The following is a 19,451-nucleotide window of genomic DNA, read 5'->3' as shown; positions in this document are numbered from 1 at the left end:
CCATAGACATGGAAAGAGAGGAAAAGGGTTAGAGAACACTTACTAGATGGGAAGTGGTAAACCATCCTATCCTAGGGATGAAGACAAAGTGTATATAATGAAATATCCAACTTACAGATTCTTTGAGAAGTCAGAGAAAGCAGCAAGCTCAAAGCCTATCATTGATGGAAATTATGGCCAACAAGGATAAGGTCTATAAGTCACGAGAAATTCTGCTTCAAGACTCTCGTCCCTCCCCTAAAAGCCTGAAGTACTCTGTAGCTCTCACATGGTATGCAGCTGCTCTTGGCAGGATTCAAAACACTGGTGTTCAGCCCCACCTGAAGGCACTTCTGTGTATGTGGTCCCCCCAGAGGCCTGCACATTTAAGTTTCTGTGGTGTCTGTGCTTGGAGGAATGCGGTTTTAGACAAGTAATCAAAGCAAAAGAGTCAGAGTATGTGCTTTCATTTTATCCTCTTCATGTCCTTGTACAAAATTTGAACCTTGTGTGCAATCTGATCACTGCATATTAAGAATGGACTAGATTCTGTCTCCCTTTTCCTCTGACCCCCCCAACTCTCTAATAAATCTTTAAAAAAAGAATGGACTACATAAAGCTCCACTCAGAGCAAATGAAATATGGGGACAAACTTGTGAAATTAGACTAAGACGAGATCATCGGCTTGAAAAGATGAAGGTTTAAAATATTTCTAGGGGCTCCTGGGTGGCTCAGTGGATTAAGGCCTCTGCCTTCGGCTCGGGTCGTGATCCCGGGGTCCTGGGATTGAGTCCCACATCGGGCTCTCTGCCCGGTAGGGAGCCTGCTTTCCCCTCTCTCTCTGCCTGCCTCTCTGCATACTTGTGGTCTCCATCAAATAAATTAAAAAATGTTAAAAAAATATATATTTCTAGAGTCTACTAAACTATAAAGATGAGTTTACCATAAATATATTGTCAAGTACTAACATCCGATCAAATTTCAGATACCATGTCTTCCTAAAAGACAAAGTTACCTAGAAGAGTGTTTGAAACACAAGACATTCAGTAAATATCTCCTGAATTAAAAGTGTAATAAGCCTCACTCTGGGACGGCTGGTTTAGCATAAATGAAAATCTGTTATAGAGGATTTAAAGAAAACTTATTTTATATACTAACTTTGTCACATACTTATTTACAACAGCAAAATCCCAGCTGAAAAGTGGTTAAGTTTCCACCCATGTGTTATAGCTTAAGATTTATTAAATAAGTATCTAATTGCAGCAAATACTCACACGAACCAAGAAAAAAAAAAGATTTCCAGATTTTTATTTCTGGAACTGTACACCAGGTATTAAAGTACAACAAATACAAAATAATGCTCAAAAAAATCAGTGTTTATGTACAAATATTAAAATCAATGCAACAATAGCAACTTCCTCTTGAACATCTGTTACTAAAACTTGTTGTGATTGTCACTAATTAATCTCATACTCACAGGGTACTTATTTCAAACTGGGACAATTGGAATCACTGGTCATCTAAGAGGAATTTTAATATCTACCTAACAATAAAACTAATAGTTTCCTCCTTTTAGTGAAAAAATTAAGAACTTTTTAAAAAACATAGTAATGTCAATATTTTTATAAATTATTTCAATTTCCATTTGTAGACAATGTGCTTTGAAACTCTGGGCAAACAATCTCCTTGGTGGTCAGGTTTATTCATTAGTTTACATTCAAAGTTGAAATATTCACTAGAGACTTTGGTTAAATTAAATAGTATCACTATGCTCTATTAGATCTGAAGTTCTCAAATATTTATGACCCTCAATTTTAAAAATTAAAAAGGAAACAATTGCACAATTCTTTGACCTAATTGTACACACTTCAGTATTGTTTAAACAGTATTCTACATCCTTCAAGTAAATTCAGCAGTTGACCATGACAAGAGGAAAACTAAACACTTAAAAAGCTAGCATGGAAAAGATGAAGTACAACTAACAAAAGTAAAGTATTGCTATAATCACAGCACCAGTTACAATTCTAAATGAATCCAGGTCCTCTTCAAATTCCCTGTACATAAAAGATACATCAGCCAACAATGCAACAGCTCACCATGGATTTTTGGTTTGTTCTTAAGAAAATAATGTGGCAAAAAAAGAATTTATCACAGTTTGTTATAAGAATTGTGCTTAACACTTGATAATAAAGGCATTATTGTTTCTTCATAAAATCGCAAATCAGTAATTTTCATGCTCTCAAACGCAATTCTTCTAATAAACGGTAACAAATTCTCTGTTAAAATGCTTAACTGGAGGGGGGAAAAACCAGTAAACCCAGCGTTCAAAAGAAAATTCAATAAATAGCTATTTTACATGGATAAAGTCATAGTGGTACAATTTATGAATGTCACATCAAGCATGCACAAAAATGGTATTATACATGGCGGAAGCAGTCAGAAAATATTGAATTAGATCTAAAAAGATATGAAGAATTTACATATATATATACAAAAATCTTGCAAATTATTGCCTCATTTTAACAAGGAATTAAAAGTAAACGTTACCAGCTAGTTAGCGCTCTCTAAGAGGCTAAAATCAGATTGACACTTAAAAATCTATTAAACTAGCTGGAATTTATTTTTCTCTCATATCATTTACTGGATTTTGGTCAAAAATCTTTATTTAAATAACTAAAGTGTCCATTCAACTTGCTGATAATCAAAACTTTAGATAAGAAACACTGTTTCCATCTTATATCAAGATCCCAGCAATGCATAGATAAACTGAGTATGTTACTGCATCAGCTACTGAGAATGGGCATGTTCATTTAAGTGCAACTGGTATTAGCATTCAGTCATCTTTGTGTAAATTACTTTATACAAACCAGCCACTGTAAACCCAGAGTAAAAATCAAAGTTAAAACAATGGAAGATTATGGCCAGTATCTTACTAAATTATAAAAGGTATAATGATTTTTAACAGAAGAAATAAGGTTCAAAGTTTAGCACAACACCACAGCAATAAGAAGCTGATAACTTGGATAAAAATATCTGAAAGCAACACAGAGCCCAGGCTACCCATTATTTACTGTGTGCACACAGGAATGCTAGACTTTAGATGTATAAATTAGATACTGATTTTAAGTTATTAATTTAACTACTTTTGTCCACTGTGCTAAACTAAATTTTATAGTAAATATGCTACTGCGTAAACACTTCAAAGCAATCTTCATTAAAATGCTGCAAAGAAAAATAAGAATACACATCATCCAAAACTAAGGATGTCATTGCAGTTCACAGTTTGTATAATAAATACCCTCCCTTTCCATCACTACTAAGGTCACTACAACCTATCTACTCCTCAGCACAACCTTGAAGCGACTTACTCTTACAAATATGAGCAATGCAGCCAAACATTTCAGGTTTTTGCAAAGCAAGACAACTAGTAGAATTTGGAAATTAAGACGGTACGCAAAAAAAAAAAAAAAAAGCAAAATTCTGTCTTAACTGAACTATAAAAGCGAGGCTTACTACACCCTAATACTGTATTACATACACATTGTTTGAATTCACCTTTTAACTTAGAGATGCGTATCTATAGAGCAAAAATGGCCAAAGTTTAGGACAATGGCTTCTCATTCACAATGTCTGCAATAAAAATAAAAGTCTGAGATGCATCCGAACGTCTATCACTTCTGAAACTTAAAGTGGTAAAGTACCATGCTATTGCAGATAGAAACTCACATTTTTCTCACCAACTGTCCAAGCTGAACAAAAAAGTTTAAATATACTTCAAGGTTCTACTGCATTAAGTGTAAAATCTAGAAGTCCCTCCAAAATATTAACACTTTGAACTGCAGTGCTACAAACAACTTAAGAAGTATCCTAAAACGTAAACCACTGCGTGGCAACATCCTAGACTTTGTAGACTGTGTCCTGCAAGTCAGTTGCCTCAGGATAAACTAATTATCAATGACCAGTATGATTTTTACAATTATAATCTTGACAATGGTGGACAAAACCCCATCTGAATACCACATCTTTAAATGCCAAATTTTTAGCCAATAAATAAGGTACACAGTACGCTTCCCACAGTAAAATGACTGATTCTGTGTAAGGTAGCCCTGGTCTAGAATTTTGAAACAGGATCCAAGCAAGCGTCTTCATAATTTGCACGCAGTTCCTCGTGCTGGCTTCCATAAAGATGGACTTGCTGTTTTGTAAACTGAAGTGCTCTAGTTGAATAACATGAGAGAAGTTTCCATTTTTAAAAAATCCTTGCATGTTTGTGCAGTTTAAAGAAACCTACCCCTGCTTTTATTTAATTAAGAAAATAAAACCAAAAAATGCTACATTGAGCAGGGATTGGGATCGGTACCTGTAAACATTGTTATTCCACTGCATCCATTATGGCAAAAGGAATTTACACGAAAAGAAGCCACTCCATTCAGTTCAGAACATCTGTGCTGGTTTTGAGCTGGTGGCCTCTGTCTACAGGTTTTGAAACTGGGAGTGAGGGCAGTGGGGAACTGAAAAGAATAGAAAAAGAAGGGAGTGGAGAAGAGGTACTGGGGGATGAGGAAGAGATAAGCAGAGCTTAAAGCTGCACCACAGAGTTCAATCTTAGTTCCCAACTCTGCTGATCATAGTTCATTTCCACATTTATGGATTGAAAAATGAAAATACTCTTGATAAATCAAGATATAGTTCTATACATACTGACATCACTGATGTCATACTGAAAAAGGTTCAAACTTCCAGTGAAAGACTAAGCAAACCTGATCCTTTCCTCAAGTTTACTGGTACTGCACACCCACTGTTTCTGGGCGCCTCACTCCTGTCACTCAGAGTGAAGGGCGGCATGCTGATGCAGAGCATGGGCACTGATGAAACCATTGGTCTCACTGGCAGACAGACTGCCAAAGTCAGCCACAGAGACGGCCATTTTGGCACTGGTGATGTGATGTGTGTGATTTTCAAAGTCCACACCCAAATTATTTACAGAAACCTCATTCATAAAGGATTCAGGAACAGCAATGCCCATTTTCAATCTCTTTGCTGGTCTTTCTGACTCTTCACTGCACATGTTCATGGGGTTTAGCTCCGAGTGATAAAATCCAGTCTCAAATAAATTAAAACAATCACTTTCCCCATTGCTTGGCAGGGTGAGTAACTCCTCCGTTACGACAGGCACATGATTGACTTGTCCACGGGGTGTGTTGCCCAGTGGAGGAAAGCTATCATCCAAACAATTCACATCCGTGGGGTTGCAGACCGTTGCCACACTGTTGGTCAGGGCTAAAAAGAAATGGAAAATGGTTTAAGTAAGTCGTCCCATGTCCTGAAATGAAGATGACCCAATTTTGCGCTAAGTTAATGAACACAAAAAGATGCCATTTTACCTGTCAAGTCACTGGCAGTGAAAGAGTTGAGAATGTTCAGTTGTTGATCAGGAAGAGGCTCAGGTCGATTAGAAGTTAAGGCTGAAGAATTTACTGTCGAACCCAGAGCTTCTGTTTCATCTACCAAACGATCCATATAGTCCCTGAAAAACATAGCCCAGTAACTTCAAGACTGCCTATCACAGTTAAAAACAGAAGTCTCTCAAATCAACCCCATAGTACTTACGTAACTCCAGGGTGATGGTTATATCGCTTCTTTCCAAATCTTGTCTGTTGAGCGAAGTAATCATAACGTTCAGATTTCTTCCACATATAGTAGAATGCTACACATTCAGCAACTGTTCTAGTTCTCACCTAACAAAAAAAAGTTAAAATTTTTAAATAGAAACCAAGAGACCCAACCCATTTTTCAGTAACATCTTTTTTTTTTTTTTTTAAAGATTTTATTTATTTGACAGAGAGATATTACATGTAGGCAGAGAGGCAGGCAGAGAGAGAGAGAGAGGAGGAAGCAGGCTCCCTGCTGAGCAGAGAGCTTGATATGGGACTCGATCCCAGAACTCTGGGATCATGACCTGAGCTGAAGGCAGCGGCTTAACCCACTGAGCCACCCAGGCGCCCAGTAACATCTTTTTTTAAATAGTTTATTTATTTATTTGACATAGAAAGAGAGCACGCAGCTGCGCAAGCAAGGGGAGAACAGAGGTAGCAGGAGAAGCAGACTCCCCATTGAGCAGAGAGCCCAACTCGGGCTTGATTCCCAGGACCCTGGGATCATGACCCAAATCAACCAGACGCCCCACCATGTTGGGTTTTTCTTGTTTGTTTGTTTTTTTACAACACTGTAACTTCAATCTATGGGTCTTACTTTCTATACTCCCTATTATAAATTCTGAACATTTTACTAGTAAAATGTTGTTACATTTAAACTATTTAATAATAAGGATACATTCAAAAGCTCAAAGTTCGTTATTTAAATCAGAATGTATTCATTTATAAAATAAATGTGTATCCAGGAATGATCTTACATGTTTCCTAAAAATCTTAAAACAATGGCAACCTTTACTTTTTCCACACTGAACTCTCACCATGATTCTGAATGAAGCCAACAGTCCTTCCTAACCCTGAGGGGTCCATGAATGATATTCACTGGCATCCATTAAATTCCAAAATAATATGCAGCTGTACTTTTCTGGGGAGAAGAGGTGCAGTATCATCAGATTATCAAAGGGTTCCATAATGCAAAAGAGACACAGAACCCTTAGGAAAGGAAGTAGCACTCAAGTGCATCTGCGACTTAAGATGATCTTCTAGCTAACGGCAGGTATTTTCCTTCAACATGGGTTTGGTTCATAGCTCCAACAGAGTTGGTAAAAATAACAACAACAACAATAAAAAAAATAAGAGCCTTGCCAACTTGGCCCCACATTCAGACTGGGGCTGGTCAAACTATATACAGCTACAGGTATGAGTTCAGGCATACAGACAACATTCTGTATCCTTATCTAATAAGCACTTTCTCTATTACTTAATCAGCATCAAATGAAGAAGTTTCAGAGTCTCTATCCTGATTAATGAGCATGATATAATAAGTTCATAACATAAGGAACAAGCTTTTTAAGTGAAGAAATAAAGTACATATTTCAATAAACATCACTCACTTTAAGTTTCTGTGGTGAACATAGGCTTTCTGGGGAGAGAGACCTTTCCTGTCTTACTCACTAATGTATCTCTAGCAATTAAAATGCCTGGTAAATGGCAGAACTTAATTATTTATGGAATGAATGGACAGATTTCACTAGTCATTGAAAAACTTGTGTTTTATTTTGACTTAAACAACCAAGACTTCTTGAAAAAAATTTATTTAAGATTTTATTTATTTATTTGACAGAGATCACAAGCAGGCAGAGAGGCAGGCAGAGAGAGAGGAGGAAGCAGGCTCCCTGCTGAGCAGAGAGCCGGTTGTGGGACTTGATCCCTGGACCCTGGGATCATGACCTGAGCCAAAGGCAGAGGCTTAACCCACTGAGCCACCTAGGCGCCCCCTTGAAAAAAGTTTTATCTACTCAGTAAATTAAGTACTTCATCTCGTCTTTAAGAAAACATTAGGTTTTCATACATACAAAAAGGCTCTCAGCTACTCAACATCTTACTAGAAGGTCTAGCAAATGCAGTAAGACAAGAAAAAAATAAAGGGTTAACGAGCTGAGAAGGAAGAATTAAAACTGTCTCTGTTCACAGATGACATAACTGTTTACATAGAAAATTCCAAAGAATCAGCAAAACACTCATGGAACTAATAAATGATTGTAGCTAGGATGCAGGATATAAGATTAATATCTAAAAATCAACTCCTTGCCGATATACCAACAATAAACCACCAATATGTGAAATTTTAAAATACAATAGCATTTACATTAGCACCCCAAAAATGAAATAGTTTAGGTATATATCTAACAAACTGCATGCAAGATATTATGTGAGGAAAACTATAAAACCATGATTAAAGAAATCAGAGATCTAAATAAATGGAAAGATATTCCACATCCATGGGTAGGAAGACTCATGATTGTTAAGATGTCAGTTCTTCCCAACTTGACCTATAGATTCTGGACAATCCCAACCCAAACCCCAGCAAGTTACTGGGGAAATATACAAACTAACACTAAAGTTTATGTGGGAAGGCAAACAACAACAACAACAAACAAACCAGAGTGGCCAACACAATATTGAAAGAGGAAAACAAAGTTGGGGAATGACACTACCCAACTTCAAGACTTACTACTATAAAGTTACAGTAATCAAGACAGTGTGCTACTGGGGAGGGGGAGGGGGAGGGGGAGGGGGAGGGGGAATACAAATTAACACAAGAGAATGGAGAGCCCAGAAACAGACCCAAAGAAATGCAGTCAACTAACTTTAACAAAGAGTTAAGGTGATGCAATGAAGGATAGTCTTCTAAGCAAATGGTATTAGAACAACTGGACATCCACATGTAAAAACAAAACAAAACAACCTTAAAGAAAGAAAGAAAGATAAGAAAGAAACTAGACACAGATCTTAACAATTTTCACAAAAATAAACTAAAAATGGAATACAGACATAAATGTGAAACACTAAACTATAAAGCTCCTAGAAGATAACCTAAAAGCTAGATGACCTTCGGGATAACAATGACTTTTTAGATGTAATACTAAAAGCACGATCTACAAAAGAAAATCTGATTAGTTGAAATTCACTAAAATTAAAACCTTCTACTTTGCAAAAGACACTGTTAGGAGAATGAAAAGACAGCCATATACAGGGAAAAAATAATCGCAAAACACATATGTGATAAAGGACTCTTATCCAGGGGCACCTGGGTGGCTCAGTGGGTTAAAGCCTCGGCCTTCGGCTCAGGTCATGATCTCAGGGTCCTGGGATCGAGCTCCATATCGGGCTCTCTGCTTGGCAGGAGCCTGCTTCCCCCTCTCTCTGCCTGCCTCTCTGCCTACTTATGATCCTCTCTCTGTGTGTCAAATAAATAAATAAAATCTTAAAAAAAAAAAAAAAGGACTATTATCCAAAATATCCAAAAAGAGCACTTAAAACTTTACAATAAGGCAACAAACCACTCAATTAAAAAAGTGGGCTAAAGGCCTTAATGGACACCTCACAAAGAAGAGACACAGATGGCAGATAAGCAAATGAAAAGATACTCCACATCTTATGTCATCAGAGAAATGCAAATGAAAACAAGACACATTACACACCTATTATAATGGCCAATATCTAAAACCCTGACAACATCAAATGCTGGAAGGATGTGGAGCAAGAGGAACTCTCAGTGCTGGTGGGAATACAAAATGGTAAAGCCACTTTAGCAGACATTTTAAAGATTTTCTGTTTCTAACCAAACATAATCTTACCATGGAATCCAGCAATCCCACTTACTAGCATTTAGCTGAAGGAGTTGAAAACTCAAGTAACATGCAAAAACCTTCACACCAGATGTTTATAGCAGCATATAACTATCAAAACTTGAATGGGACCATGATGCGCCCCAAGGTGAATGGATAAACTGGTATATCCAGACAATGGAATAAAAAGAAATGTGATAAAAAGAAATGCACTATCAAGTCATGACAAGACATAAAGAAACCCTTAAATGCATACTACTAAATCAAAGAAGCCAATCTGAAAAGGCTACATACTATATGATTCCAACCATATGACACTCTGAAATGGCAAAAGTATAGAGAGAGTAAAAAGCCAGATGCTGGGGTAGGAGTGGAGGAAGGAAGAGAGGAATAGATTGGAATTGGTTGTAGTACAAGGGATTTTAGGACAGTGAAACCATTCTGTATGATACCATAATGGTGGATGGATATCAATATATACGTAATGGCACAAGTCATTACATACCTATCAGAACCATGTAACACAAAAAGTGAATCAGTATGTAAACCATGGATTTCAGTTAATAATAATGTACCAATATTGGTTCGTTAATTGTAACAAATGTATCACACTAATGTAAGATATTAATAATAGTGGAAGCTATGTTTGTAGGGATAAAAGGACATATGGGAATTCTGTGTACTTTCTGATCAATTTTTCTATAAACCAAAAACTTCTCTAAAAAATAAAGTCTATTATAATGAAAAGAAAAAGGAATAAAATATTGACCTACCCACCCACTTCAAATCTTATGTTCCTTTATGATGTAGAGTGATAATAACAAATAAACCATACTTTAATGAAAGTTAATTATTCCAGACTACTGGGATATACACATGCACACACACTTTTAAAAAAATTGACTTTATTTTTTAGAGCAGTTTTAGGTTCACAGCTGACATGAGCAGAAAGTACAGAGTTACCATAACCATCTTCTACTCCCAAACACACAGAGCTTCCTCCACTATCAATTTCCCACCACAGTGGTACATGTTACAATGACTCTACACCAGCACATCTTTATTACCCGAAGTCCATCATTTACATTAGGGTTCACTCAGGTACTAAACATTATATAGTGAAATATATCCACCATTAGAGTATCATACAAAATAGTTCCACTATCCTAAAAATCCTCTATGCTGTGTCTATTCATCACTCCCTCTATGATAAATCTTGTAACCACTGATTTCTGTCTCCCCAGTTTTGCCTTTTCCAGAATGTCATATAGTTGAAATCATACTGTAATATAGCCTTTACAGATTGGATTCTTTGACTTAATAATATGCATTTAAAGGTTCCCCCAAGGTTTTTTTGTGTCTTGATAGCTCATTCCTTTTAGAATTGAATAATATGCCATTGTCTGGATGTGTCACAATGTATTTATCCATCCACCTCAAAGGACATCTTACTTGTCTCCAAGTTCTGACCATTATGATTAAATGTGCTATTAACATTTTGTGTGGATATAAGTTTTCAACTCTTTTGTGTAAATACTAATGAGTGTAACTGCTGGATCTTATGGTAAGAATATGGTTAGCTTTGTAAGAAACCGCTAAACTGTCTCTTTGGAAGGGGCCATACTATTTTGCATTCCTATCAGCAATGAATGAGAGTTCCTGTTGCTCCACATCCTTGCCAGCATTGGATGTTATTAAAATATTTATAGTTGGTTTTAGTTAACCAATGATTCCTCTTTCAGCAACTACGGCTCTGGCTGCTAAAGAGAAACATTTTTGAGGCCACAAACTTCTTAAGAGTTTAGAAAGAAATCAAAGTCAAGGCAAACAGAAGAGTTAGACTCCGTAGAAAATATAGTCAATCCATTCTCCGTGAGTAGAGTGTAACAACTATGTATGTCAAAAGATAGGTGAGTCCTCTTTCAACCACCCCACGTGAAAGCCAATCCCAGTCATGCATAGAGCAACATAAGAAATGTTAATGACAGGAAAGCATTAACAAACCCAAGTGACTTAAAACTTACAGGCTTTTATTCATTGTCTATACTAACCGATCTATACTAATTTGCCTAACTTACCTTATTCTTCTGTATAAGATGAAAATCTTTTCCAAAAAGCATGAGTGCATGTTCAAAGCTCCGGCATTCTTCTTCCGTCCATGCGGTCATTCCTTCTAAAGAGATTTAGAGAGAAACTTTAATGGCTTCAGAGCTCTTTTACATGAATTGCTAATTTACACTTTCAGTATGTTTCCCCTATAAAATGCCATTAACTAACTATCCCTCTCTCTCTCAATCTCTCTCTCACATGTACACATACACACAGTTCTGTATGCAGAAGATATCAGGATTACCAAAAGTATGCACAATACAAATCTTATTTAAAAATCAACAACACCAAAATATAAACAATGGGTTCTTTTTCTCTACATGGGAGGATAAGAATATAATGTTTTTCTATCATTTATGCTGTTTTTTTAATTTTTTTAAACAATGAGCATTTTTTCAAATTAAAAAAAGTTATCGCCTTTATTGGGGAAAAAAAGCGCCTTATTTTGGGTATTATATCAAAACGATAGTGCTTTTAATTAAAGACCATAAGTAACCAATACATATTTATTTAAAGTCAGTTTGCAGAGTGCTTCACTCTGGAAACCCAATGGGAATATGAAACAGCCCATGCTCTCAAAGACTAAATCCCATTCAACTGCTCAGAAGATGCTAATATGAGTGACCTCAAATCTGTTTGGGGCAGAGGAAATTTGAAGTTCTTCACTTGAAGACACTGGGGACCAGGTCCTCCCTAAGAGCAGCCCACCATAAAGATAAAACATAGTTTCAACTAAAGAAAAAAACCAGTATCTAGTTTTTGAGATTAGGAAAGCTTAAAAATAATTTTATCAAAAAACCAACTTCTACAAGAAAACATTTCTACAGACTATCTCAACCTACAAGTTTAAATGTACTGTTTTCAGCTTTTCTATTCTTCCAAATCATTTATATAATATTACTGAGTATTATTTCACTCTGTATCTTCTTAATGAAAACTATGGTGCATGCAATTATTTACATAGTGACAAAACTACTGAAATTAAAGGTAATCTTTTTCCCTGACACACACAAAACAAAGCCTAAGTACTATAAAAATTTTATTACATGATTACTAAAAATACCTTCTTCATAATAAATTCTATGGAATATATTATAATACTTTTTTTAATCTTTAATCTCCTGTTTGGTTTAAAAAAACAAACTTTTCTTTTCAATGAAATCATAAAATCATTCTTTTTAATTACTTTGGGTATACTGTCATCTCTGGGGTCTGCTTTGTTCTGTAACTATTTCTTCAAGAAAGTGGAGGTGACAGGGGGTAACTAATTTGTATTTGAACAATCTCTCGTACGTCTAAAAACAGAGGGCAAGAAAAGGAAAAAATTATTGGCTATGAAGATGAACAGAGATCTTACAAAAGTGTTATAGGACTGCTCCATCCTTTACAATACTTTGCTTATTCTAATCCCCAAATGAGCATCCCCTATCACTTCTCTCTCTTGATCCCAAGTGCCTTACCTTGAGATGCCTTTCCATTGCAGCAGTACCTTTCAATTGCTTCCTTTATATTATGGTTACATTTGAGAAGTTCATATAATGCCTACAAGAGAAAGAAAGAAAAAAACCTATCCAATAAAAACTACCAGAAATTCACACTTAAGAGCATTAAAACAAATAGAAACAAAAAAAGGGGTCGGGGGGAGACTAGTAAAAGTCCTAACAAATACTGTCTGAAATGCTATCTAAATGCAAGACATTTAGGGATATCTTTGCCCAAACATTTAGTCTACTTAACTATCCTGGTGATGGACTCTCGTATCCCAAAAGTTTGTTCATTTTCACTCTACCTCTCAGAAGTCACCTGCCAGTATCATTTTTTATTTATTTATTTTTAATTGCCAGGCCATCTGAGCTGGGCAATTTCCCTATGTTAGATGATTCTTTTCTAGTTCAGAAAAATTAGAATTATGGTCTTATTTCTTGACATCACCTACTCCCTGCCTTTTAGAGCGTTAATAAGAGGGAACAGGAGCAGTCCTAGAAGAGAAGTATGGGTACTTGAGTACTAGGGTTTATAATGGTCTCATGGTCTACTATGAAGGGTGTCATTTTTCTTAAAATTAGAATTTCTCATTAAATCTGTTTGGAATTACAAATAGACGAAATAGCAGCAGACAGAACTTAAATTAAAGTTAAATAATAATCCACCTTCCCAAGTAATTTCCAAAAAAGGCAAAGAGGGCTCAATATGAGTAAATCTATTAATACATCAATAGGTTAATATTCAGAACATAATCATTAAAAAACAATCCAGGTGCTAAAAAAGCATCTGATAAATCAGTATCCATTTCTAATTTTATAAAAGACAAAAACCATTTTAAGTAGATGGTTACTACCTTAGTATAATAAAGACAGCTTCCATCAAACCAAGAACTGGTTATTATTCTTAATGTAAAAACCTTAGATATATGAATTTCCATCAAAAGAAGACCTCAAATCACTATCACTACCAAAAGTCTCTGAGAAGAGCATTATGGCTAATGCAGTAAGACAGTTAACAGGAATAAGAGATCTAATAAATGGTTAAGGAAGGAACCAATATATAATTCAATAATGACTTTAAGACCAGAAAGCCTGATAAAAACTGAAAATTAATTTTACTTGAGAAAAAATACATTCTGAAAAAATTGATTATTTCTCTATATTAACAATATATAATTATAATAGAGTTCCTATTAACAAAAGTATTAAATACACATAAATATTTAAGATATTGTCAAATTAAGTTAATTAGATCTACATGATACACAAACACAAACATTTGAGTGATTAAAAAAAGGTAAAATTAATGGAGAGTCGGACCATGTTCTTGAACTGGAAGGTTTAGTGTTTTAAAGGTATTAATTCTTCCAAAATTAAATTATAGTTTAATAGACTATCAATACAAAAACCTGGGGGGGTTTCTTTTTGACAGCTGCAAAGCTACTCCGAAATTCAGCTACAACGACTTCTGTATGTTACTTGGAAATTCAAGTCTGAGTCCAAATCTCTCTGGATATTCATTTCAATTACGATTATTGAGGCTAAAGATAGAGTGAAAAGTATACAAGAGGGGCAAAATGACGTCAGATGGCAATACCAGGGGCATTCAAAAAAAAAAAAAGAAGACCCTTACTAGGCAAGGGTCTAATTTTTCCGAACTAGAAAAGAATCATCTAACATAGGGAAATTGCCCAGTCCCATTCCACATATAATCAAGAGTATCCTGCAACTATAGGTACACACACAGTGCCTAAAAAATGCTCCTAGAGCATATTTATACAATCTTAATAGGTAATACTTTTCAACACTTCCTGAACAGAATTCAAGAATAATCTAAAAAATACCTTTATTATAAAATCTAAGGTCCAACCATAGAGAATGTTTAAATAAGTTATATTATAGCTACTTATAAATAAGTTATATTATAGCTATATATAGTCATCAGGAAGAGATACTAAAGAATTCTCAAAGGCAAGGAAAATAAGTGATTCAAATTAAGATATGCACATACACACAGAAGAAAGGACCAGAAGAAAAAATGTGAAACAGTATGGAGTGGTTATCACTAGGTCGTGGGACTTTTCCTTAACCAGCGTTTTCCAAGTTTTAAAAATCTATAGCGAAAGAGATATCCAGTTCACATGTAAGAAATACTTGAATCATATATAAGAAAGTCAAGAAGGTGGCATAGTCGGTCAAGCATTTGACTCCTGATTTCAGCTCAGGTCATCTTAGGCTTATAAAGATCGAGCCCCGCATCCGCTCCGGGCTGGGCAAGGAGCCTGCTTAAAATTCTCTGACCTCCACCCCTGTCCCCCTTCTTTTAAAAAAAAAAAAAAAGAAAGAAAGAAAGAAAAAGAAAAGAAAACCAAGAGAGATTAATTAGCTGCTGTTTCAACAGAAGTGGAAGTATACCTGTTCATTGTCCCTTGTGTGCGTTCCTGCAGATATCCTATCCATTATTTTTTCATTTCCAGTTCTTAATGAGGTCTCAACAAGATACTCCTTAACTTTGCTCTCCAAAACCACACCAGGACGCCAAAGTAACTGGTCTTCATTTTCATACACTAACAAAGAAAATTCCATTAACACATTAAAAATAGTAAACATACTCCTAGATGTATATTAATTGTCCTTCCTCTTCTTTGATAGGCTATACACTACACACAACTAACTCTGAGGCAGCAATTTGATTGTCTCACAAGATGACTCTTTAATTGGTAAAGGTATAAAAAAAATTTTTTTAACTTTATTGAGGGCTGAGTGTTTCAATGCTTAGAGCAAGTAGCTTTCTCGCTGATAGGATTCACTATCCAATGAGAAGGCATTCTATGCCTAGTGAAATCTAATGTAAAACGCAGAGGGTGTTTTATATTCTCCTAATGGGGGGGAAAAATAACCTGTATAAATTCTGTAATAGCTTCACTAGAGTTTTTCTTGAACTCTATGCCTTTATTGATAGTGGCTGAGCATGTTCTTGACTTCAAGGGTGTGTGTCATTTGGGCGGGGGGATGGAAAGGCTGGGACATCTCAAGATCAACTACTGTTTTTGCTTCCCTGAGAACAGCATTTTGAGAGCAATTTAGAAAAATATTGTTGCTGAAGCTGCCAATGCTAACAACCTTAGGGTAGCCCATCTTCCCTTCCTTTAAATGGAGGATAACCTAACAGAGCAAAGGGAAAAAGAAAAACTAAGGAAGAGTTGTGTCGCTGTGCTGCTCTGGCCCCATGATGTCACAGGGACAAACTGACTCCTTAGGGAAAGTCAAATGTGCACGGTCAAATCTCCAGGCTTCCCAAGTTCAGCTAGGGAAATGTATCTGTATTTTTATTTTCTGCCATATTTTCAGAACCAATTATAACTGGGATCTACCAAAAATGTGAAGAAAAACCAATTACACTTAAGTAGGGGTGTACAAAAAAAGAAACAGAATTGTTCTATCACCTTCGCTTTCAGGGCTCGTACAGAAGAATTTCTTCTAGAGTCTTTATTCATCAAGAGTTTTCTTTGCAAGAGCATTTTATCTCTAATGTGCTCATTATCTCAGGTTATGAGATTCTACCCACTTCTACTAGAATGGGATGTAGGTCAAACAGATGTACCTGCAGAGGCATTCCATGACTTTACCTGGTGCCTTAGCATACCCGTAGGGCTAAGAAGCACTGTATAAAGACAGAAGTGGTTCTCTAAATCTGTTAATTTTGATATATTATTCCTGAGTCAGGCCTAAACTTTCACTGACTCCAAATCTATCTTTACACTGCCAAGGCTGAGGGCACCTCGGTTGCTCAGTTGGTTAAGCATCTGCCTTTGGCTCCGGTCATGATCCTGGGATTGAGCCCCACAATGGCCTCCCGTCTCAGTGGGGAGTCTGCTTCTCCCTCTCCCTCTGCAGTTCCCCCTACTTGCACATTCTATCTTTCTCTAATAAATAAATAAAATCTTCCCCTAAAAATGATGTATACTACCTAGGTTGATATATAAACAAATAAACAAACATATTAAGGGATAGTTTGGCCTACCAAATAGTATCAAAAGCAAAACCAAGAATCTTACCTTTCTCATCACCATCATACTCTCCAAGGTAAGGGGGAATCTCTGCCTGATACTGTAAACCAATCATTATTTCCTACAAGAAAATTCAGAAGTAAAAACAACTTATAAAAATACACTGAAAAACCAGTTCCAACTCATTAATGAGTTACTACAAGTTGAAAGAACTTTCATCTCACAACAGCAAAATTATCTTAAGTTACTTCAGAAATGTTTTTAAAAGCTACTTTAGTCCAAACTATCCACTAAGTTATTATGATGGTAACTCAACTTACTTTCCTCAAATCTTCAGGTGAGTTACCGCTGTCTGTTTCAACATCTTCAACTTCTGATTCCTTATCTCCATCACATGTAGTATTTGCTAAAAAAAAAAAAAAAAAAAAAAAAATCAAATTTTATAAAGGGTTTTACTGCTTGTTTTTGCAGCACATGTCCCTGGCACATGGTATTTTATAAAAAATCTGTTGAATGAATGAGATCAGCACAAATATACTCAACTTATTTTACTATTTACATTTTAACACTAGTCAAAACAAGACACTGAAAATACTAAGAAAGTGTATAGTATCCTTAAGATTTTTTTGGTCTACTATCAAAGAGTTTCTGAAGGCAAAGGAAAACCACTATGTTCACCTTTTTAAAAAAACAGAAAGCAGTAGAGTTCTTTTATGCTAACCCAGAATGGGAAACAAAGAGGTGCATATTAAGTATATCAAAAATGTTTTTGCACACATACACCTGTATGTGTATTTGCATTTATTTGTTAAGTGAATAGTTCTTCTATGATCAAAATACCTAAAAAAATAAGCAAGACTATAGGTAAGAAATTATTTCACTTCAAAGTCGTTTTAAATATTACTGATATACATTAAGGGGTAACACCAAGAACTAAAAAGAAGAAAAAAGAACTAAATCACTAAAAAGATAAAAAATACTTATTGAGCATCTGATGGTTTTCAAAACCAGGAGAGTAAAGGGCCTTCTAAAACAAGTCAAGAAATGTCCATAAAATTTCATGGTTGAAGAACTAAGATTGGTTACCATAGCAACAGATGAATCTTGGGAAAGAAAACAGACAGCTTTGCAAAACTAACGAAATGTTTTAAGTTTTAAAACAACATGTTAGTTCAACTTTACCCCAATAAAAAGTTACAATCGTATTTGGATTGTAACAGAATTATATTTCCATTAAGTAAAACACTTAGAATATTTTGACGAACTCTTTTGTTGTTTTGTTTTATGTCTGACAAACTAGTGAATGCCATAAAACATACTTGAGCCAGAGCATAGGTGCTACTATTAATCAGTAACGACTGAGTTTCTTACATCGTAAAGGCCTAGGGAAGAAATCGGAAGTTTCATGGGAAGTCACAGATGGTGTCAGGTCATCGGCAGAAGACTGAGTTTCCTCATCATCACCTGACAATAGGTCTTTTGCTATTTCCTCCTATAGGAATAAGAATGCAGTGCTGGAGTTAGAAATTATTACATCTCATAAAAAAAATTTTTTCATTTAAAAAAAGAGTAATACTTCATCAACTTCATATTATTTATAAACACTATGTATTATGATACAATTAAAAACTTGTTGAAAGCCCCTTAGTTTTGAGAAAAGTAAGTATGAAATGCTCCTATAATTTACTTCATGTATATAAATACTTAATGACACTTGGTACTTAACTATGTATAATATTTATTAACAGATTAAGTCTGCCTAACTCACAGAGGAGCAGAAAGCTTATCTGAACCTGCAGGCTAATTTTTAGTGAATTTACAACAAAAATAATTTTTTTTTTTAAGATGTTATTTATTGATTGAGAGAGATACAACAAGAGAGGGATGGCAGGAAGCCTGATGCAGGGCTCGATCCCAGGACTCCAGGATCATGACCTGCGCCAAAGGCAGACACTTAATGACTGAGCCACCCAGGCACCCCAAAAATCATCTTATTTCTATGTGAGTAAAAATTAAACTCACTTTCTACCAATATAAATAAACAAAACCAAAAAATTCTCCAAACTCTTATTCTCCAATAATTAAAAAAAAAAAAATCTAACCAATGAAAAACTCCTGACTAGTGATATAATTTTAAAAGAAACAGGTTTGAATTAACTTTTATCTAAGGATATAGTCATCTGTGTTCTGGTACATAGTAGGCACTCAATATTTCCTGGGTGACTACAGTCATTAAGATGTGGTACATTAATACCACATTTGACTGAAAAAGGGGGAACAACAAAACTCACAGGAAGAGGTTCCAAGATGTGGATTCCTCTCCCTGTCTGAGATCTGAAAGGCAAGGAAAGCTTTCCAGAGACCATAGAAAGTTAGCAGAGACCCTGGCTGTATGAACTTTCCTCAGCAGGGACTATGCCTTCCCTGCAACCAACAATGTTACAGATATATCACCAAGACCTTGGCTGCTGTGGCTGCTGCCACTCGCAGAGCCCAAGAAAACAGAACTTCTCTCCAACCATGTCACATCTAAGCCAGCTTGGTTTGAAGGCTTCTGGAGGGGATTTATTAATCAATAGATTCAAG

The 19,451-nt window shown here is 35.6% G+C and overlaps 1 protein-coding gene across 2 annotated transcripts in view; it reads right to left on the bottom strand.

The window, feature by feature from the left end:
- Positions 1-1,271: 1,271 nt before the first annotated feature.
- Positions 1,272-19,451, bottom strand: part of MIER3 (MIER family member 3) — a 32,348-nt gene continuing 14,168 nt past the window's right edge. Inside the window, exons 5-13 of one of the 2 annotated variants that reach the window (XM_045075312.1) lie at positions 18,237-18,357; positions 17,186-17,271; positions 16,914-16,986; positions 15,271-15,422; positions 12,832-12,913; positions 11,341-11,435; positions 5,590-5,717; positions 5,364-5,506; positions 1,272-5,259 (exon numbers count right to left, since the gene is read on the bottom strand). In XM_045075312.1, the coding sequence (XP_044931247.1) occupies positions 4,802-5,259; positions 5,364-5,506; positions 5,590-5,717; positions 11,341-11,435; positions 12,832-12,913; positions 15,271-15,422; positions 16,914-16,986; positions 17,186-17,271; positions 18,237-18,357 (1,338 nt within the window). In that variant the 3' untranslated portion in view covers positions 1,272-4,801. The remainder of the gene's footprint in view (positions 5,260-5,363; positions 5,507-5,589; positions 5,718-11,340; positions 11,436-12,831; positions 12,914-15,270; positions 15,423-16,913; positions 16,987-17,185; positions 17,272-18,236; positions 18,358-19,451) is intronic. The other variant, XM_045075313.1, reaches the window with a different exon arrangement.

Source organism: Mustela putorius, unplaced genomic scaffold (assembly GCF_011764305.1).
Source record: "Mustela putorius furo isolate JIRA1106 unplaced genomic scaffold, ASM1176430v1.1 tig00000145_pilon_pilon_pilon, whole genome shotgun sequence".
Classification (NCBI taxonomy): domain Eukaryota; kingdom Metazoa; phylum Chordata; class Mammalia; order Carnivora; family Mustelidae; genus Mustela; species Mustela putorius.
The sequence above is the reverse complement of the archived record's forward strand: the minus strand, read 5'-3'. Positions and strand labels throughout refer to the sequence as shown.